General features: G+C 41.2%; 2 protein-coding genes and 1 pseudogene across 4 annotated transcripts in view; all 3 read left to right on the top strand.

The window, feature by feature from the left end:
- The window catches only part of LOC311588396 (C-type lectin domain family 6 member A-like), a 167,904-nt gene that overhangs the window by 91,226 nt on the left and 53,877 nt on the right, over nt 1-22,801 (top strand). The gene's annotated exons all lie outside the window — the stretch shown is intronic.
- The window catches only part of LOC311588403 (C-type lectin domain family 6 member A), a 152,048-nt gene continuing 134,398 nt past the window's right edge, over nt 5,152-22,801 (top strand). The window contains exon 1 of the mRNA XM_084765985.1: nt 5,152-5,332. Within this exon, the coding sequence (XP_084622111.1) occupies nt 5,308-5,332 (25 nt within the window). The 5' untranslated portion in view covers nt 5,152-5,307. The remainder of the gene's footprint in view (nt 5,333-22,801) is intronic.
- Nucleotides 19,374-21,478, top strand: LOC311588736 (heat shock protein HSP 90-beta-like; annotated as a pseudogene). Its single transcript has 2 exons — nt 19,374-19,904; nt 20,009-21,478. The product of its transcript is annotated as a heat shock protein HSP 90-beta-like (transcript).

The following is a 22,801-nucleotide window of genomic DNA, read 5'->3' as shown; positions in this document are numbered from 1 at the left end:
GTTTCCATGTGGAGGGGTCAGAGAATTCTTTTACCTGTCTCGTTTGGTCTTCTTGATCCCTTTCTTTCTGTCTGAATCCAAGGTCTTTAGGAGGTCCCTCCCTGTCGCATCTGACTTACAGCAGTTTGGATGGAATACATAGCTTTTTGTTTCCTGTTAAGACAACAGAATGTTTTTCTCCCCAATGCAACACATTTCCTTTCTTCTATTTTGGAATTAGAACCTATATATGCTGATCTAAATCAGCAGTCCCTTCTAAAACCCAGTGTGTCTTAGCAGATGTGCTATTTGTCTCATTTAAAAAATTTTAAATTAAGAAATAATTATTTAGTCTATTATAGGAGATATTATATTCCCTTTCTGTTCTATGACCACCTTTAAAAATTGTTTGGGATACACTATTATAATTTATATCTGTAAAAGATTTCATGTCATAATGGCTAAAAAAAATTGTTGCATTCCAAGGGATATACATGCTGAAGCACCATCAGCCTCAATTTGTAAAGATAGTCACCATCTCTAACGATTTTGTAACGTTAAAATCATGCTCTCCAGAATTTAAGGCAAAAGCCCACTGGAATTCTAAATATGAACCTATGTAATGGTGTATATAGTTCACTTCTCCATACTCTGCAAAATGGTCTCATGGATGTTGACAGAACATACTTTAGTCCAAGGTATCCTTCTTTAATTTACAATTGTTAAATTTATTTATTATGCATACAATGTTCTGCCTGCATGTACTTCTGCATACTGGAAGATGGTACCTCATCTCGTTATATATAGTTGTAAGCCACCATGTGGTCTCTGGGAATTGAACTCAGGACCTTTAGAAGCACAGCCAGTGCCTTTAACCACCTGAGCCATTGCTCCAGCCCTCAAGGCATCTTCTATAGAGCAGTCTTACTGTCATGAATTTCTTCAGTATGTTCTTTTTCATGGTTAGTTTCTCTTTCCATTTCTGTTGTGACAGATAGCTTTGATGGGCATTGTAATATCTTCACAGTTGCTTTTCAGAGCTTAAAATATACAATTACAAGCTCTTCTGGTCTTTGAAGTTCTGTGGAGACATCTGCTTTGATTCTGATTGGCTTGCCTTTGAATGTGACTTGGCACATCTCTCTTGCTGCTTTCCACACTCTTTCTTTGTTCTTTCTATTCAATGGTTTACATGCCTCCTGTGTCTAGATTGGCAAACATTCTCTGAATTTTGGGAGATTCTCTGCTATAGTTTTATATGAAAATAATTTCTGTGCTTTTAGAATAAAATTTTATTTATTTCATGTTCATGGTTCTTAGCTTTTTTCTTTTTGTTGTTTCTTGAATATGTGAAAAGCCTGATCAGATCTTACTAGTTCATGTTTGTCCCTGTTGAAATGTCCCACTTACTCCACCTTGTCGTTTAGTTCAGAAACTCTGTTTCCTCCCTGATCTGTCTATTGATGAGGCTTTCCATCTATTGATGATATTTTGCTTGGGTTATTGTATTTTTCATTTACAGTATTTCAGTTTTGTTTTCTTCTGAATTCATCTCTCATATGTTCTATGATCATTCAATGTATTCAACCATTTGTCTGTATTCTCTTGGAATTTGCCTAGGAACTCATTTACTGTCTTTGATTTCTTTAAACATGCTTGCAGGTTTTTTGTTTTTGTATTTTTGTCTTTAGCTCTTTTCCTGGGATTTCTTCTCATTTACTGTTGAGGTGCTTTGAATAAGAAAAATTACCCACAGGCCTGTTACTCAGGCCTTCAGATGCCTCCTCAGGATCTCAAACAATGTGGTTTGGGTACAATATACAGCTCACCTCTCTGCTAGCTGTGCCCCAGATGGGTCAGGCAGATCAGAAATAGGCAGATAGTAGTCTAAGCTGAATGCTTGGGCCATCTACTGGCCTCCTTGGGATGGCAGACAATAGGGGTTTGGTCCCACATACATCTCAACTCTGTGGTGGTTGTATCCCAGGTGGGTTAAGCAGCTTAGGTGTAAGCAGAGAGGACTCTGAGCTGATTGTTGCTCTGGCCATGCACAGGCCTCCTTGCCATGGCACACAACTGGTCTTGGGTCCAACATTCACCTTAACTCTCTGGTTGCTGTGTCCCCGGTGGGTCAGGCAAGTCATGAAGTTCATGAGCATGAATTATTTTTATAGAGTCAGTGACACAGCAAACATGCACTGGTGTTATGGATTCATCCATACAGCCACTTGCTAGCCAAGCAGGCACTGAGCTCCAGGCACTAAGATTTGGCTTGGCACTGCCATCTTGGACCCAGGAACCTGTATGCTCCTACTGTTTGGCTGGTCTCCACTGGTGGAGCAGAAGAATCATGGGATTGGGTTGAGATGTTAACCCCAGTATCCAAGAGCTGTTCTTGGTGAAGTGGGAGGAGCTTGAGGTCTGGTTGCTGGAGAGGAGAGCCCCTAGAATATGGGAACCTTGCTTGTATAGGCAGAAATCACAGGGTACTGTGAGATCAGGAAGAAAGCTGCAGGGGGCCTGCAACTATGTGTGTCCAACTCCAGCGATGTCACATGTCATCCAGAAAATACCAATGTCTGTGCTTTAGAGTCAGCTGCTAGGTTACCACAAGCGCATTTTCTGATATTCTACCACTCAGATATGGTAAGCCTTGACCGCTGCCATCTTGGGAGTCCCAGCATTCTTTATTAATAGGTATTCCAGCATAGTCTGGAAGCTAAGGGAGCAGAGGCTAGAGTGCAGGGTGTTAGTGGTCAAGACAGAAATCAGTAGGGCAGTACATGCTGGAGATGGACAAGAAAGCATAAGGCAGTTTGCCTGTGGACGGCTTAGGGAAATGTTTTCTCTTCCTGGACAATCAGTCAAGTCAACACTATAGTTTGAATTTCTTCATCCAAAAGCGGAAGTGGAATCAGTTGGTAACGACTTGGTGGAAACAACCACTTCGTTCTTCTTTTATCAAACAACCATGGGAAAAAAGCTTTAGGGACTTTTAAAATTACTAAATCCATCCCATCATTACCTATACCCACTCCTATGCTGTTACTTGAAAAGCTGCATTGAGCTCAATCTCAGTTTGATCTCTCTCTGTAGGTCTGTAGTTGGTTACTAGTGATTGAACTCAGTCTTCACCTCTTTTCCTGATCTGAAGATGTGGGAGTTTGGGTTCCCGCTGTCTGATCACATGGTTGGCCCTATTTTGAAAAAAATCTTAGGTTCTGGGCAAGAGTTAATTTTATATTTATTTCTCTGGAACTGTTTTTGGAATTTAGAACATCCCCACAAAAACCACCACAGAAAATGTCCTATGATCAAAAGACCTTTAGAAGTTCTGTGCTAAGAACCGTGGATAAGGGCCATGTACTTACATTTTCTGTATCCCAAATAAGCAATCTCTTTACTCTCTAATCAAATGACAAGTCAGGACCCACCTGAAAACAGTGCACAAATCAATCAGCTCCTTTCAAGGAACACAAAGGCAGAACATGCAAAAATAAGGGAAAGGAATATAGATGTATAGGCAAAAAGAGGTACAAGAGAATTAGTTGAGCACACAGCATTAGTAATGAACAAACTGCACTCATGAATGAAATCCTAACGATAGTTACAGAGATCAGTCTCTTCCATAATGGCAACAGAAAATTCCAGACTGCTCCTAAGTCATCAGCACTGAAGAAAAGGACGTATTTGTTCCAACAGAGTATCCACACAGATAGTTGAGAGAAAATTGTAGAGTCAGGAGATGTGTCTGTCAGACATGGCAGTCTGCCACACTGATGTCTATAGTCTAAGGAAATGTCATAGCAAAAAGTCCCAGTACCATCAGTCTCAATTACATATTAACCTACGGTCATCAATGTGACTGCCAATGTGTGGTCAAGACGATAGACCTGTTATTTACCTTAGAGTTTGTGTGACAAGACAAGAGGGAATTCAAAATAGAGTTAATACTGTCAAATTATAGGCACAAAATCACAATTAAATACCAGTTTTCTCTCATTCAAAGGAACCATAATATAGCAAAATGAACACAATGTCATTTCCATTTTATAATACCACTCTTGATTAATGCTTATGTCTCTAGTTTTAAAAATGTATATATGTATGTGCTTACTCATGTGTGTACATATGCAGATACACATCTGTGTGAAGGAAGGGTTGAGGACTGAAAGGTTTTCAACCTGAGACAAACAGTTAACTCAGGTGCCTACTAACATATCAAAGCAGATGCTATTCACCAGTCTCTCTCAGCATTGCCAGTACCTGTTATAGAGACATCCTGGCTGGCATACCCCACCCCTACCCTAAACTCTCTATCCCAGGACTGGGACAGGCCCTTTCCCCACCTTCTCATGCCTACATAACCCAGCTATTTTGGCTATGTGGTACTTTTGTTATCCAGTTCTTCTATCTCACTCCTGGCCTCTTTGTTACTGATTTTCATGACCTCCCCGAACCACTAGTTAGGGCCTGGTTCACTCTGGACCATTCCTGATGCTTCTGGCTATGATATCCATTATATCTATAGTAAATATTTCAATCAATTATGAGCAGTCAAGTATTTTTATTTCTTTTTTTAATTTAAGAACACATTGGGTATAAATCTCAGGATTACTATCCACTTCCTTTGAGGCAGGGTCTCTCATGGGTCTGGAGAACATCAATTAAAACCTGGGCTGCCTGGACAAGAAGCTCAGAGGGATCCACCTGTCTCTGCCTCCTTACATCTGAGATTACTAGCATGTTTAATCACACATGACATTTCTGGGTAGGTTCTGGGCATCAGTCTTAGGTCCTCATGCTTGCAAGGCCTCCAACCACTTTACTATCTCCCAGACCTCTATGAACTTCTTTTATTTACTACAGTAATTCATGATATCTAAATTCTAGTCATTAAATCAGACTTTTTATTGCTTGCTAGAACCCTGTTCAATATATAACTCAAACCTTAAACAAACTAAATAACCCACATAAAATTCTTTATGTTCTTTCTTTAATTACATTCATAGAGAAACGTCTTTGGAGGTGGGAGAAAGTTCTGAGCAAGTGATGAGAATACTCTTGTCAGAATTTTCATCAACAGTTCTAGGCAGGTTTCTCAATTTCCCCTTCCTTTAAGTGACTTTTAAAGACTTTGTTGGTGCCTTTAATCACTAGACACCAGTTCCTACTGTGACTTCTGCTTGTGTAGGGTTGTCCATCTCTGAGGCATTTAGCTCAGGGTGTGTAGAGCTCTGGTCTCTTTGAAAGAAGACAGGCCCCTGATTCATATCAGCAAGACACAGACACAAGAAGCCCTTGAGCTTCTGAACACAGACCTAAATAATGATGGAGGAGAGCCAGCCCCAAGGTGCGGTGAGCATTCCTGTCTCAGTTCAGAGGCCATGGTGAAAGTGTGTGATGGGATGAGTGTTTGCCTGGGGTAAAGATGCAGACAAGTGGTCAGGCTGAAGGATAGAATGGAGCAAGACATCAGACCCACAGGAGTTTGAAGGAAGTAAGTATCTTAGCACCAGAAGCCCTTTGAAAAACAAGACTCAAATATTGAAAGGGGAAGAAAAAAGATAGGACACCAGTGTTAGAATGTGACCTTTAAGAAGCAAGTATAAAGTCATGGAATCGCGGGTGCTTCAGAGTGAAGTTATTTTCTAGATTGTGTGGGGCTTTCCTCCCCCCAAGTGTGTGTGTGTGTGTGTGTGTGTGTGTGTGTGTGTGTGTGTGTGTGTGTGTGCGCGCGCGCGCGCACGCACATGCACAGGCATTCAGCCCCTCTTGGCCATTTATTCTAGGGCTTTCATAGCTTTCCTGCTCCAAGTTTCTAATTACTCTGAGTATTTTTGTCTGGTTTGTCATTCTCTAAGCATTTGGTCTGTGATGAGTGTGTCTCTTGCTGTCCCACAGGGAAGGGAGTCTACTCTACCCTGAGACCCTGGTCAGTTGCTGTGATTTGCATCTTACTCCTCAGCACCTGTTTTATCATGAGCTGTGTGGGTAAGTTCTTCCCTGACCGGTGTCTCTTTTTTTCTTTTTAAAAAATGTATTATAATTTATTCAGATTACATCCAAATTGTTATCCCCTCACTTGTATCTCCTGTTCCCACTCTCTCTCCCTCTCCCACACTATTCCCCTCCCCTAGACTTTTGACAGAAGTCGACCACCTCCCCCACCATATGACCACAACCTATGAGATCTAACCCAGATAGCCTGCTTCCCCTCCCTCTGTGGGCTGCCAAGCCTCCCCATCAAGAGGAAATGATCAGATTGGGGGCACTATAGTTTACGTCAGAGGCAGTCCCCACTCTCCCCACAACCATGGAAAATGAACTGTCCATTGGCTAGATCTGAGCAGGGAGTCTAGCTGTACTGCATGCATTGTCCTTGGTTGATACAGTTTGTGCAAGCCCCTCAGGGTCCAGATCCTGGTGTCTCTTTCGGGCACTTTCTTGTGTCTGTTCCACGGAAACTCCCAAGGGCTGATTTGTTTTGTTTTACTTTGCCCTGTTTCGTTTGGTTTTGACTTTTTGAGACAGAGTTTCTCTGTGAAGTCCTAATTTCCAGGAACTCTTTCTGTGGACCAGGCTGACCTTAACCTCACAGAGATCAGCCTACTTCTGCCTCCCATGTGCCTGGATTAAAGGTGTGAGCCATCTGTCCTGCTAGTGTTGGTTTTTTGACCTTACATGCAATACCACGTTTTTCGTGACTACTCTTCCTCACTGTTTTCTTTCTCTCTTTTGACCTCTGAGATTTTTCAGGTTGCTTCACATAGCTTTGTTAGCACATGTCATTTATAACCATCATCTGTGACAGAGCCTTCTAGAATAGGATTCACCATTAATCACATTCTCTGGTCAACGTATGTCCCTATTGGGAGTGCAGCTTTGGTTTGATAAGGTTCAAAGGCAAGAGTCTGTGACTCATATGGGATTGATTATGGTAAAACATAACCAAATTAAATAGTGAAAACTGAGGAAATAAAATATTTCTGCCCTGTTTCATCTCCCTATAAAGCCATATTTGAAGTCTAGTGTGTGAGAAGTTTTGATAATGTTCTTTGCACTCTACAGCCTGCTTCCCTATTTGCTGTGAAGATGATCACAATAGTTACTACACAGTCCTGGAGGGAGTGTGAGTGACTTATGGCAAGCACTTTCTGTGTGCAGTCTTCTCTGCTATGAGACAAGCACATTGTTCTCACTGAGGCAGGATCTGCTCTACTTGGCACAGTCAGGTCTGAGACCTACTGGACCTACTGGTCAAGAAGAAATAGAAGTTCAGGATCCAAACCATGAAGTAGAATCATTTGCTTAAAAATAGTAAAGAACGTCTGTTTTTGTTAACATTGTTTAATGTGCACACTCATAAGCAAATGCTAACTTAAAAATAATTTTTACTTATTTTTTGAAGCTTTCCATGTTTATATACAATGCGTCTTGACCATATCCATCCCACTTAGACGTCTCCAGATGCTTAAAGTACTCCTACGTACGATCAGAAACAGCTAGGATATGTTAACATACCCATTATTCTTGCCTCAAAGTTGTTCAAAAAGGTCAGACATTGGTGAATCAACTTATAACCACACAGGACTTGGGGTAGTTCCCTGATGCAGCAGTTATGATGAATTGAAGCAGAAGATAGAATGTTGGTCCCAGAAAATAAAGCTGATGTAGTCAGGGAGAGAAAAAACAAATGCAGTGATGTAGAAACGAGTGATATAAATGAGCAAGGGGAGAAATCATTTAGTCTGGTCTTCAGTGGGTTTCCTTGCAGAAGCGGGGGAGTTGTTATGGAGGATGGCCCTGGCCTGGCCCAGGGAGAGGACATGAGGCTGCAGCGCTGGCTATGCAGATGCCCATTCCCTTCTCTCTTCACAGTGACCTACCAGTTTACGGTGGACAAGCCCAGTAGAAGACTGTCTGAACTTCACACACACCACTCAAGTCTCAGCTGCTTCAGTGAAGGAACCATGGTGTCAGGTGTGTGGTGTGTGTATACGTGTGTGTGTGTGTGGTTTGGTTTTTCCTTGGTTTCTTTAATGGATTTATTAATTCTCTCTCTCTTCATATGTATGTGTGTGTGTGTGTGTGTGTGTGTGTGTGTGTGTGTGTGTACTGAGATGAGAAACAGCAAGTGTGCAGTGATGTTCAGAAAAGAGCAGAAGCTAAAGAAATATAGGAACAATAGAACCCTTTTCACAAACAAGACTTGTGTGGACAAATGAAGGCCTACATGTCAGACATTCTCATCTCATGTAAATGTAAATGTGGAGCCATTTCTTAAGCAATTAGAAATATCACACAACTCAAGTGGACATCCCCTATTCATGTGCAAGCTGCTAGCCAGAAAAACAGGGTGATAGCTTGCTCAGGGAACACTCTCAGAGGCACAATTCTCCATGGTGCCTCCCCTCAACATTGCCACTTTGCCTTGTCCCTGCCCCCAACTCCAGAGATTATCCCTTGCTCAAGTGCAGACCACACCAGCCAGAAGAACAGTAGACAAACTCAGGGTGAGACTCACTGCTGGACCAGAGACTACACTGGATACCAGAACTAAAGAGAGACCCCTGTCCCTGGATCCTCTCCACCTTTCTTAATGCACCCCAGACACTAACCATAGTACCCCATCTCCTCCTTACCCAGACCACAGCTCTAATGGAGAACCCCTGGTCAATAAGAGGCCATGCCTGCTGCTAGGGAAACTCAATCGCATTCTTGAGTGACTGTGTGGGGTTGTGGAGTGAGCTCTGTGGAGGTGTTTTCTTTATCAGACCTCAAGGTCAGATCTACATGTTCTCATTGGCATCAAGATGTCTACAAACTGTACGTGTAGACAAGCTGTGTGTGTATAAAAGATGCGTGTGTATATATGCTGTATGTGTACAAGCTGTATGTGTACACAAGCTGTGTGTGTATACAAGCTGTGTGTGTATACAAGCTGTATGTGTATACAAGCTGTGTGTGTATACAAGCTGTATGTGTACACTAGCTGTATGTATATACAAGCTGTGTGTGTATACAAGCTGTATGTGTACACAAGCTGTATGTGTATACAAGCTGTATGTGTACACAAGCTGTGTGTGTATACAAGCTGTATGTGTACACTAGCTGTATGTGTATACAAGCTGTATGTGTTCACAGCTGTGTGTGTATACTAGCTGTATGTGTATACAAGCTGTATGTGTACACAAGCAATATGTGTATACAAGCTGTATGTGTACACAAGCTGTGTGTGTACACAAACTGTATGTATATACAAGCTGTGTGTGTATACTAGCTATGTGTGTATACTAGCTGTGTGTGTATGCAAGCTGTGTGTGTACAGAAGCTGTGTGTGTATACTAGCTGTATGTGTATACTAGCTGCGTGTGTACACAAGCTGTGTGTGTACACAAGCTGTATGTATACACAAGATGTATGTGTACACAAGCTTCTGGATAAGACATAGCTGAGAAGAAATTATCCAAGAAGTGTTCTTCAGCTAATTCCTAGTTACTCCTGTCTCAAGGTGCTCAAGATCATGTAAAATGTAGACACCAACTGAGCACACAGACTTAGTTCTCAAGTAATGTAGAGGAAAACCAATAATCAGTGTCAGCCAGGTACAATGGCACACTGTTATTATCGTAGCTGCTCATGATGTTGAGACAGAAGGACAGTGAGTGTGGAGCTAGCCTGGGCTATGTAAAGAATCTGTGTCAGACAAAAAAGGAAGAAAAAAGAAACTAGTGTCTACAATATTGTCCAGGAAGGGTTGTCCTGAGACAGATGTTTTAGAAGAAGCAACAACTATAACTGTGGTACGAAGACTGTCCCAGAGGTGTGAAACTGAAGCATGAATGGTTGAGGCACGCAGTGCTGAGTGAAGGAGAAATGACACTTTCCTAGGTGTCTCTTGTATTTTTTTACTGAGACTTGTGTCTGTAGTTCTCGTTTGCTTACCTAGATTTTCCATTTCCAGAATTCCCTGAGTGTGTGTTTTCTCTTTTGTTTTTATTTCCATTTTTAGGTCTTGAATAATTTTATTTGTTTCCTTCAACTATTTGTTTTTTTCTTGGTTTTCTTTAAGAGATCTATTCATTTTCTCTAATTTTTTGTTAGTCTTTCCTTTGCTTTCTTTAAGGTATTTTTTCATTTTCTCTTTAAGGTCCTCTATTGTTTTCAGAAAGTTGGTTCTATGGTCTTTTTCTTGTTCTTTAGTCCTGTTGGAATATTCAGGGCTTGTTATATTAGGATAGCTACGTCCTGATGGTGACATATTGCCTTGGCTGTTGTCGATTGTGTTTTTACTCTGGTTTCCAGGCTTTTGGTTTGGTGATTATAGGCTAGGTGCTGCTTTCTGAATTTTGCTTTGCTTGTTGCATGATTTATTTTTAAATTTTCTTTTTCCTTTTTTGTTTTTTAATGTATATTTTATTTATTCTAATTTATTTATATTACATCCCAATTGTTATCCCCTCTTCGGCCTATTCCCTCCCCTAGATCTCTGATAGTGGAGGCCTTCACACCTCAACTGTCTGGCAACAGCCTGTGAGGTCTCATCATTGCTGTACGTTTTATTCCTTGGTTTCTGTCTTCTGGTCTGTGTGTCCTGTGGTTGATTAGAGGGTCTCTGCTGGAGTTGAGAGCTTGATTTCTAGTGGCAGTCATGGCCTCTTGTTGAGTAGGGGTTCTCCATTAGAGTTGGGGGCTGGTGAAGAGAGGATAGGCCTTGGAGGTAGTGTGTGGGGTGCACCAAGAGAGAGGAGCAGATATCAAAGGGTGTGCTGGTGTATTTAGAGTTCTGGCATCTGATGTGGCCTCTGGTCCAGTAGTGAGTCTCAGCCTGAGTTTGTCTACTGTTCTGGCTGCTGTGGCCTGCACTTCAGTAGGGGATAGCCTCTGGCATTGGAGTGGGGACAAGGAAAAGTGAAAGTGTTGGAGGGAGGCATGGTGGAGAATTGTGTCTCTACAACAGTGGGAAGTAAGGGAATGAGAGTGTTCCATGGTCAGGCTACCTACCTGCTAGGCTGGCTGGTATGGCCTACACTGGAGTAGGGGATGCCTGCAGCTGTCATGCAGTATTTCTAACAGATTCTGAGGTGGCAAGTACTGAGTCTATATGTACATTTATTATCAGACCAGAATATCTGACTTGTATGCCTCCAATTGTCTACACAAGTCTTTTTTTTATGAAAAGGGTTATTTTATTTTTATATTTCTCTAGCTTATGTTTTTCTGAACCATCTCCACACACTTGCTGTTTCTCATCTCAGAAAAATATATACATACATATGTATACACATATATAATTAGAAGAAAATTATGAAGCATGTTTCCTGAATACAAATTATGTAAAGCTTTAATAGATTCCTTGAGAACATTTTAACATTTATAGACTTCACATGATGATATAGATACCATGCTAACCTTACATATACATACACTGTCTCCATATGAACATCTTGTGTAAGCAAACATGGTTCCTACAACTAGTGAGTGAACACTGATGCCAACACTGTTGAAGATCGTGATTACTAGAGTCTCACTGGGGAAACCACATTGTATTTAGCTGCCATATCTCTGTAGTCTTCTTAGTTGGGATAAGTTTTCAGAAGATCTTCGTTTTAAATGTTTCTGATTAGCAGTTTTGATGATGACTGATTTGGTATATTATAGGATGTTCCTCTATTAAAATCTGAGTAATTATTTTTGAGGAGGAAGATGACAGGTGTGAAATGCTTGTCTAATCAGATCATACACAGGATCTAAACTATAAAAATTATTATAGACCATAGATATTGACTGATGGTCCTCTGAGGTAGGTCATTTAAAGCATATAATTTTTATTGTCTAAGTATTTTATTTCTTTAAGAAATTATTCTTTTCTCATATGACACATCCCAACCACATCCTCCTCTCTCTCCTCTCATCTCCTTCCTCCCCCACCTCCCTTATCCCCCCAGACCCACTGCTTTCCTCTTTCCCTTCAGAAAAGAGCAGGCCTCCTCTGCTTGTGGGACCCGTTTCCTCCTAGTGGGTTGTCTCAATCAGCCTTGATATGAGGGTTTATGCCTAGTCTTATTCTATCTTGCTATGTCATGTTCAGTTGATGCCATTTAAGGCTAACCATTTGGTATTGGATAAGCAGTTAGGAGGCTAATCCATGGAGAAGATCAATTCTCCCTCTCTTGGCAGTTATTAATTACTGTAGCTCTTATAACAATAAAAATAGGCTATGAATTTGAGAGGGAGTAGGGCACATCACAGAGATTGGAGGGCAGAGAAAGAAAAGTGATATAATTATATTTTAATTAAATGCAATTAAAAGAACTGATACTTTCTCCATTTCCACAGTATAATTATGGGAAGGATGCCATATATATCCCACACTATGGTGGAATATTGGGTTAGGTTTCTCAAGAGACAGAGTTATGTATCTGTCTATATTTATCCAAGTTCTTTATATCGGTCCACAATACTCCTTGTTCTCTAAGCCTTGTTTGTGTTTACCACTGTGAATGTCATTTCTCAGTCTTCTCCTAGCACTGTAATGCTTTGGCCACTCAATCTTCATCTCCTCCCACTGTTTGATGTTTTCCCATCTCTAAGACACCCTTGGTTTCCATATAAACACAGAGGGATATAGATGAGTGCGTGAATATAATACTATATAGCTGCTACTATGTCTTTCTCAATTCTTTGTTTTATTTTTCATATATTTTATACCCCTCTTATTGGTGATAGGCATATTAGTAATCATGATAGGAGACTGCATTTATTTATCTATATATTGTCTATTTATTTATTAATTTCTGCCTGTTTTGCCTGTTATTTAATTCAAGCTTTATGCTTTTTGTTTCTCTAATTAATTGATTTCTTTGTCATCTACTTTCTATTATAGCCACCACATTTTAAAAAAGAAGATCATTCTGTCAATTTTTTTCAATTCAAAATGGGAAAACACATTGTTACAGATACAAAGGGATATATTTGTTTTTAATAGCTGAATAGTATTCCATAGTGTACATGTACCACAGTTTCTTTATCCATTCTTCTACTGATGGACACTTAGGCTGTTTTCATGTTCTTGCTATTATGAATAAGGCTGCTATGTCTTTGTAATTTTTATACAGTATTTCTATTTTCACTAATTTAAAAATCTCTTCTGGACTATTGCTGCCATGATTACTGACATATATTATTTAAACACAACATGCATATAATAAAATTTCTGGTTCTTGGTGTGATGAGTTCTATTCTTTGGAGACATAAACTGTTTCTCATTATGTCCTCAGAGTGTGAGTGTTCTTTACATTCTTTTTTTTTTTTTTTTTGGATTTTCCTGATATCACCCTTAGCACAAAAAAGCCATGACATTAATGTCAATGGAGGTAGACATGGGTTGCTTGGTAACTGAGGGGTGAGAGGCTCCTTGCTGTATCTGGAGAAGTTGGGAGTCCCAGCTTCCCTGTGGGCTCATCACTCAATTAACTTTTAGCATGACTTTATTACATGGCCCTTATAGTTCATTCTCTCCCCAAAGACAAAGTCTGGAGCTGTTGCCCAAAGAACTGGAAGCCCTTTGGCTGTAACTGCTACTTCACTTCCCCTGACTCTGCATCTTGGAGCGAGAGTAAGCAGAAGTGCTCCAGCATGGGTGATCATCTGCTGGTGATCCACAGCAAGGAAGAGCAGGTGCATCTTGGGAGAGAGTGGGGTGTGGGCTGGGCCTGCTGTCTGCCTGGTTTTACTAAGAGGGGATTTTGCTGACGTGGGTGCTGGTGTTGCGGCAGAAGGCTTTCCATCAGATAGGCAGACATTGCTGTTTCAGCCTTTGCCTGCTAAAGCTTGCTTCCACTTCAGTGGGCCTTAACAAGCCCCAAGGAACCACGGCATCAGAAATGCAGCACAGGAGGGTGGAGGGAAGGATGGAATGTTTCTGCCTGAAAGACCAGTTTGTGATTTCAGCAGTCTAATGCTTCCTGCAGTACCAACCGCCTAACAGAGGAACTTGTAGGAAAAGAGGATCAAATCAGGAGAGTCACAACCAACCACCTGACACAAAATATCTGAAGTTATAAATGGAGAAAAACTAAATGTGTAAAGTTCTCTTGTGTGCAACTTTCAAGAAAGGTGTTAGTGAAGAAAAGAGGGGAGTGAGTCTGAGATGAGAAATCATTATGATTATGACCTGAAATTATTTCCAGTGTCATGAAAATATGAGTGATGACTTTTTGTCCTGATCAGCCAGAGAAGATGTGTACTTCTGTGGGCTGGGGGTTGTTCTTCTATTCCTTGATCCTTTTTTTTCTGTCTTCTCTGTATGACCAGAAAAAAATTATTCAGAACATCACATTGAACTTCTAAAATGTAAAATTACTGTATATTAATTTAAAAATTGAAAGATATTTAAGGACATAGAGAGATGAACTAGGATTTGATTATTATTTATTTGCCTACGTGCATCATATTGAACCCTATAAATTTTTTTCCAAGACAGGGTTTCTCTTGTACTCCCTTTGTAAAACAGGCTGGACTCAAATTCAAAGAGATCCACCTGCTTCTGCCTTCTGAGCATTGGGATTTAAGGCATTTGCCACCATACCTAGCTGAACCCTAAAATTTTGGATCATTAAAATAATTGTTAAAGATCTTATAAAATTCTGTAACAGAATAAGAAGTGCTCAACCCAGGCTGACAGCTGTATCTTTCTTCCCTCTTAGGATTTCATCACCAGGATCCTGGACCATAAGGCTGCTTATTTTATAGGGCTGAGGGATGAAGGTCACAGACAATGGCGATGGGTTGATGGGACACCTTACAACGAGAGTGCCATGTGAGTCTAGAGTCACTTAGAGGAGTCCTGGATCCTGTAGCATGAGGTGAATTTAGGGTGTTCCTGCTGTTGGTTATGACGCTAAAACAGCTCACTCCTGGCATAAATGCTGGGGATGGAGTTACTTTTACTTCTTATTTACTAATTACAGTAGTTTTATGAGACACACATTGTTGATCTTCCCAGTAGAGATGAGGAAATGGAGTTTTCAGAGTATATAATGGTAGGTACCCAGGGCAGCCAACCAAGGTCTTCACATATAGATGCATTTTATTATGCTATCAGACTCTCATTTATATTTCAAAAATAAGACCTAGTTTACTTTTTGTGTATATATGCTTATCTCTGTGAGTGTCTGCCATGTGTATGTAGGGTCCATGGAGCTCATAAGTGGGTGTAGGATCCCCTGGGTTTACAGGTGGTATGACCTTGGCAATATGGGTGCTGGGGTCAGAACCCTCATGTTTTCTGGAAACGCAGCAAGCACTCCTCATATCTGAGCCACCTCTCCAGCCATCATTTATATCTTTATAAAGTAAATTCATGTCATGATGGTATTTATTCTCACCTATCAAAAGCCCTCCATCTGATATTGAGTCTCATATTTATGTAATTATTTAAAAACTCTAATGTTTTAGTATGTTCTCATATTCTTTCCTGATACGTGTTGTCAGAAATATGTAGTGAGGTTATTTTTCTTAATTTTTAGAGAAGAAAACTAAGAATCCTTGGTTTTAAATAATTTGTTCTTGATGATAGAAATAGGTAGAGTATCCAGAGATTTCAGCTAGTTCTCCAGTCTCTATGAGAATTCTGTTGTAAAAGTGAAGAAAATCATACTAATACACAGAAATAAAGGGAGAGCTTTTCAGCATATAAATAAGCAGCCTGGGCTGATTGTGCCCTGGCACCAAGGCCTAGGGATGAAGAAATAGACGTGCCTGGGATGCATGCTGGGAGAACAGGTAAGTAACAAGCTAAGAGACCATTGAGGGTGGTGGGCCCTGGTATCTACAGAAATGTCAGATATGGGTGATGGAGAACGCTTGATTTGTACACACTTGAATCTGATTTCCACAAAGTTGAGCCTCATTCTCAGGCTTGCTTACTCTTGCTTTTTCTCTTCACTCATCATTGTAGGAAACACGCTGATGCTCTTTCCTCCTTTTCAGATTCTGGCACCATGGTGAGCCCAACAGTAACCAGGAGAAATGTATAGTATTAAATAATCGGCAAGGAATTTGGGGCTGGACTGATATCCCTTGCAGTAATACTGCACAGAGATCAATTTGTCAGTTGAAGAAAATATACTTATGAACCACATATCCCTAAGAACTTGGGGTTAAATTGTTATCTAGCGTCACAGAGAGACTTGGAAAGTTTTTCATGTGGAAGAGATGTGCACAGAATTTAGGTAGGCAGCAAATGGTTATACAAGTGAAAATGCTGGCCCACATGTATAATTATATGTTCATCTACTTACTCCATGAAATGACATTTTGTTTAGAATTTCCATGCACCAGGGACTGCACAGGGACCCTTTTGTGCATACACATAGCTTTGCTGCCAATGCCCCATTTCACTGACTCACAGGATTATGTGGTATGTTCTCTCTGTTTTTTCTTTTTTTAAAATCTGCCTTTGGCTCTATTGAAAAAGAATTGAGTAATAAATTTCTATATATGTAATTTACAGTGCCTGGAGCCCTTTACAACCATGTATTCTTCATGCCGATTCCTGAGATTTGCCTTTTCAGACATCACTTATAAGTGAGATCATACAGTACCAATGCTTCTTTGAGTTGTTTCCCATAAACAAACACCTTCTATATCCACCAATTGTTGCAATTAGAGGATGTTCATTTTTATGATGGACTAATGTTTCAGCATATCTAATACACACAGATAGGTATTAAATCTTTATGACCCTCACACCCGCTGACATAAGGTAGTTTGCAAGTTTTCACCTTTATGAGTGATCTTGCCAAGAACATAAGCGTGAATGTCTTTAGATGAGGGTATTCTATGTTCGGTGTATGTACCTCAAAGTGAGACCTCTACATCATGTGTAATTTTACACCCAGTGTTCCAAGGAGCTTCTGTACTCTTTCAGGAAATGGTTGGACTGGTTTTGTTTCCTGGTGACAATGCATCAGAATTTTACCCTTAATGCTGTACCATCTTTAGACATGAAAAATTTCTATTACTATGGAACTCCAAAAGACTTCTCTACAATCACCATTTATCCTGCCACTGTATCAAATTGTTTATTATGTCCAATGCATATGTATGTAAGCTGTGTGTATAATATGTAGAGCTTTTAAAAGAGTTTTTCTCTATAGACGATCATATTATCATCAAGAGACACTCACACTTCCATTCTGTATGTGCACATGTGGATAGTACGGACAGAAAATGTCTACTGTTGCTTTCTCCCACTGGATAGTCACTGCCTGAGGACTGCTCTCTACACAGGCTGCTCCTACTGAGAGCAGCTAAAGCTGCTTCCTTCTTCATCTGTATGTAATACACACACTGAGCTTCTGGGATGCTGTGACTTCTCCATCAGAGAGCCCAACCCACCTGATCAAAGCTTTTTTGTACCTTATTTTTGTTCTTCCTTCAGTATTTGTTCTCTCTTCGGCCACTCATCTCCCAAGTCATGGTTTCAAAACCCAAGTCATGCATAATGCAGCACATCCTAATGGGAAGCCTTTTGAATGCTTTTCTTTGTTCACCTTTCCCACTCACGTCTCCAGGACTGCAGTGAGTAGGAGTAGCTGTAGAGGGATCTTTGTTCCTGCTGTTCAAGGAGTGATTTCATCTTCTCACTGTTGAATGTGGTGCCTACTGTGAATCTTGTCATTAATATATAATTCCTTTTTGTTTGGGATTTGTGTGTCTAATTATTTGTGTTATTGTCAAATATATTACAGATTATTATCTTTGTATTTAATCATTCTGTCTATTCTTTGCAAAAAGCACCAGCCCTAGACACTACTAGCATTGATTTCTGGTTTTTTTTTTGTGTGTGTGTGTGTTGGTTAAATGATGTATAAGAACAATCTTGGAATATAGCATAGATTTAGATAAATATAGAATGAGAAAATAAAGCCCTTCTTGCTAATGTAGGTGTTGGCCTTCCTGCTTCAATGGAAACGTGTTCTGGGACTCGGGAGCCCAGAGACTACACAGCTCTGACAGTTCATGGGCTTGAGGGTTTACATGTGTCCCAATGGAAGGGCATCCTGAGACATAGGAGCTCAGAAACCACACAGCTTGGAGATGAGGCCTCAGCAGAGGTGTTATGGCTTCCATGGGTGGGTCTCCAGCAGAGCTGAGGATCTTAGGATCCTCATCAATCCCTTCTTCCTCAGTGTTGCAGTTCCCAGGGGAGGGTATCTCCAGCTGAGCTGAGGAGATCAGAAGCTTCAGCCCCACTCCATTTTCACCTCTTCCCTTCTTCTTTTCATTGCTTTTTGGCTTGTTCTGATAGAAGAGTCCCACCAGGCAGTAACTCTTAAAAAAAGATTTATTGTGAGGGCCCATGGTGTGGAGGGACAAAGCCAGGAGTGATTATCCCTCACCCTGAAAGTGGAAAGCAGAAAACTGAGCATACAAGGCCTTTATTTAGTATTTCTGAAGGGGTGGAACTTTCCAGGGCAGAAATTTCCAAGGAGAGGATTGGTGGGATGTCATGTCCTGAGCTTGAGAAAGCTCAGGGATTGGTGGATTTTTTTTTATCGAGGAATTGGTGGGTTTCCCTGGAAAGCTCAGGATTCTTGGCTTTCTGTTCAGACTTTTCACCTAATATTAGCATAATCTGGTGAGGTCCTATTGAGAGGCTGGAGACAGTTTGTGAGAGTTACAGACACTGGAGACACTGTTGTGACAGAGTGTTTTGAGGAGGGACCTGGGTGCTGGAGCTCCTCAGGCAGAGCCTGGTCACTTTCTTGTTTTTAGGGTTTACAAAGTTTACAAACTGTACAAAGCTTACAAAGGGAGGGGTAGGGAACTTTCCCCTGCTGCTTCAGCCAGCTTGAATAGATAACAGTAGGTGCAATGCTGATTAAAAACAGGGAATTACATAACTGCTACAAAATAAAAACTGGTAAACATTCACTATTTGGTATTATATGAAAACCACACTAAAATGCCTTTCAGTAAGTGAAAGGGAGCAACTTTTTTTGGTTTATTTGTTCATCTCACCAAAATTATTTCACCCATCTTTCTTGGTGTGAGAGGGAGAGACAAAGGAGGGCTGTGTGAATGGCCTTGTCCCTCAGGCTGCCACAGAGACCACAGTGCAGACTGTACAATGCCCACCAGCCAGTGTCTCCTGGCAGAAACTTTCTTTCTTCCTTTCTTTTTTAGGTTTTCTTTTTCCTTTTTCCTTTTTAATTTTAGGTGTTGAGTTTCCCCCTCCCCCTGCCTCATTACAGCATAGGCTTGCTGTGTGAGTAGGATGTGGTCCAGGCCTACCCTGCTTTGTACTACTAGTTGGCTTTTCTGTCAAGATTCCTGAGGAAGTATACCATGGAAAGGCAGAAAATGCTCAGCTCACATCCCTCATGATCAAACAAGAAATTTTTTCTCTGAGAATTGATCTCTTATGCTTCTCATGCCTTGGACAAGATTCAGTATGAAAGCCTGACAGACCCTTCCAAGTTGGACAGCGGTAAAGAGCTGAAAATTGACATTATTCTTAACCCTCAGGAGCCCACACTGACTTTGATGGACACAGGTATTGGCATAACCAAGGCTGAACTCATCAATAACTTGGGAATCATTGCTAAGTCTGGCACAAAAGCCTTCATGGATGCTTTCCAGGCTGGTGTGGACATCTACATGATTGGGCAGCTTGATGTTGGAATCTGTTTTGCAGAGAAAGTAGCTGTGATCAAAAAGCACAATGATGATGAGCAGCATGCCAGGGAGTCTTCTGCTGGTGGTTCCTTCACAGTTCCTGCAGACCTTGGTGAATCTATTGGTCAGGGTACCAAGAGAAGACCAGAGAGAGTGCTTAGGAGAGAGGAGAGTCAAGGAAGTAGTGAAGAAACATTCCCAGTTTATAGGCTCTCAAATCACCCTCTTTTCTCCCAGTTCACAGGCTGTTCCATCACCCTCTTTTCTCCCAGTTCACAGGCTGTTCTATCATGCTCTATTCTCCCAGTCCATAGGCTGTTCCATCACCTTCTCTTTGGAGAAAATCTAGAGAAGAATATCAGTGATAATGAAGCAGAAGAAGAGAAAGGTGGGAAACAGGAGGAAGACAAGGGTGAGGAGGAAAATCCTAAGATTGAAGATGTGGCTTCAGATGAGAAGGATGACAGTGGCAAAGACAAGAAAGAGAAGAGGAAGACAAAGAATATTATGGAGAAATACATTGATCATGAATTGTTGAATAAGCTGGAGCCTATTTGGACCAGAAACCCTGATGACATCACTCAGGAGAGATATGGTGAATTCTATAAGAGCCTTACCAATGACTGGAAGACTACTTGGCAGTCAAGCCCTTCTTTGTAGAAGGTAATTTGGAATTCGCGGCACTGTTCTTTATTCCTCGGTGAGCTCCCTGTGACTTTTTTGGTAATGATAACCAAAACAGCAACAACAAGAACATGAAACTGTGTCTGTTGTGTATTCATCATGGACAGATGAGCTGATACCTGAGTCCCTCAACTTTATCCATGGTGTGGTTGACTCTGAAGACGTGCCCCTGAACATCTCCCTAGAAATGCAACAGCAGAGCAAGGTCCTAAAAGTCATCCTCAAAAACATTGTCAAGAAGTGCCTTGAGCTCTTCTCTGAGTTGACTGAAGACAAAGAGAACTACAAGAAAAATTTTTATGAGGCATTCACCAAGAATTTAAAGCTTGGAATCCGTGAAGATTCCACTAACCGTTGCTGCCTCTCTGTGCTCCTCTGCTGTCACACTTCTCAGTCTGGAGATGAGATGACTTCCCTGTCAGAGTACATGTCTTGCATGCAGGAGACACAGAAGTCTATCTATTATATCACTGGTGAGCAAAGAACAGGTGGCCAACCCTACCTCTGTGGAGCATGTGCAGAAATGTGGCTTTGAGGTGATGTATATGACTGAGCCTACTATGTGCAGCCGGTCAAGGAGTCTGATGGAAAGATCCTGGTCTTGGTGACTAAGGAGGACCTGGAGCTACAAGAAGATGAGGAAGAGAAGAAAATGTAGGAGAGCAAGAGAAATTTTGAGACTCTCTGTAAGCTCATGAATGAGATCTTGGCTAAGAAGCCTGAAAAGGTCACAGTCTCCAATAGGCTTGTCTCTTCACCCTGCTGCATTGTGACAAGGATCTCTGGGCATGCAGAGCATCACAAAAGCCAAGGCACTGTGGGACAACTCTTCAATAGGCTACAGGATGGCAAAGAAACCCACCTAGAGATCAAACCTGACCACCCCATTGTGGAGGCCTTGTGGCAGAAGACTGAGACAGAATGATGGCAAAGCTGTCAAGGACATGGTGCTGCTGCTGTTTAAAACTGCTCTGTTCTCCTCCAGCTTCTCACTTGAGATCCCCAAACCCACTCCAACCACATCTACCACATGATTAATCTAGGTCTGGTCTCTGATGAAGATGAGGTGACAACCAAGGAGCACCCACTTGAGGGTGATGCCTTTCACATGGAAGAAGTAGATTAAAGACCCCTAGGAAGCCTATGCCCCATGTATAGTTTCTCTGTGACTCCGTTAGAGGCTTTGGTCCATCTGGACCTCTGCTCATGTCAAGAAGAATCTTTTCTATTCTGTCCTGTGCCTTAAGGCAGCAAAATCTCCTCCCACAGAATAGCAGGGATAGGTATAGTATATTGAGATATTTTTGTTTGATTTATTTTGTTCTGAAATTAAAAGTATGGAAAATAAAGAAGCAGTTTTTAAAAACATTTAAAATTTTTGTTATAATTAATTCACATTCATCCTGATTGTTATCCTGAAGGACAGATAAACCTGTTTTTTAGTATTCCAAGTGTGGGATCAGAGTGATCTCGTGAGGGAACAGGTGAAGTTAATTCACTAGAAGAGCAACCACCTTGTGCAGGAGCTCAACTGTTGCCAGCTGAAAAGATCTCATGAGCAGACTCTGGGAGGAGATATGTAAATGAGGCCAGAACTGGAGGGGGCGATTTTGAAGACTTGGGATAGTTTTGGCTGTTCATTGCTGCACTTCGAGACGCTCATAGAGAGAACTGCTTGAGGGAAGGCTTTGGGGCTCCAGTTCCTGCAGAGGTTCTGGGCCCTGGTTACTCTAGGATCCAGCAGAAGAAATCCTGCTCATTGTGCCAGGAGAATCATTCCTTAGAACGGATATCCTTATGGTTTTGTTATTGTGTCTATTAATCCTCATTTCTTATTGTTTTGGTTAGTTGGGTTATAAGTGACATATGCTCAGTCACTAAGTTGTTAATAAAATATATTGGTTAAGAAAATTGAGCATATATTATCCTATCACTCTTATCTTTCCTTTCCTACTTGCCTCCCTCTTCTGTTCTATTCCTCTTTCCTAGACTTTTGAGGATGGGGTAGGGGCTCTTTTCCCCCACTGTCTGACTTCAGCCTGTCCAGTCTTATCAGGATAGCCTGCATTTACCTTCTTCTCTGTGCCTGCAAGGCCATCCATCAAGAAGGAGTGATCAAATTGTGGGCACCCGAGTTTGTCTCAGAGGCAGTCCCTACTCTCCTCCTTCTACCAATGTGTAGACTGAGCTGCCTATGGCTATGTCTGAACAGAGGGTCTAGGTTCTCTGCTTGCAACATCCTTGGTTGATTTATCCATTTGCCCAGTCCCATCCCCTTGTCCACATCTTCTGGGCTTCAGGATTCCCTTGTGGAGCTCCAGACCCCTCTGTTTCATTCCATCCCCTAACTCCTTCATGCAACTCTCAGTATTCTGCCCAGAGATGGGCATCTGTGCTGATTACTCACTAGGTGGAGCTTTTCAGAGGAGATCTATCTTGGCATAATATC

The sequence above is a fragment of the Acomys minous genome (genome assembly GCF_964271855.1).
Source record: "Acomys minous genome assembly, chromosome: 17".
In the NCBI taxonomy this organism is placed as follows: domain Eukaryota; kingdom Metazoa; phylum Chordata; class Mammalia; order Rodentia; family Muridae; genus Acomys; species Acomys minous.
This window is presented reverse-complemented; position numbering and strand designations above follow the sequence as displayed.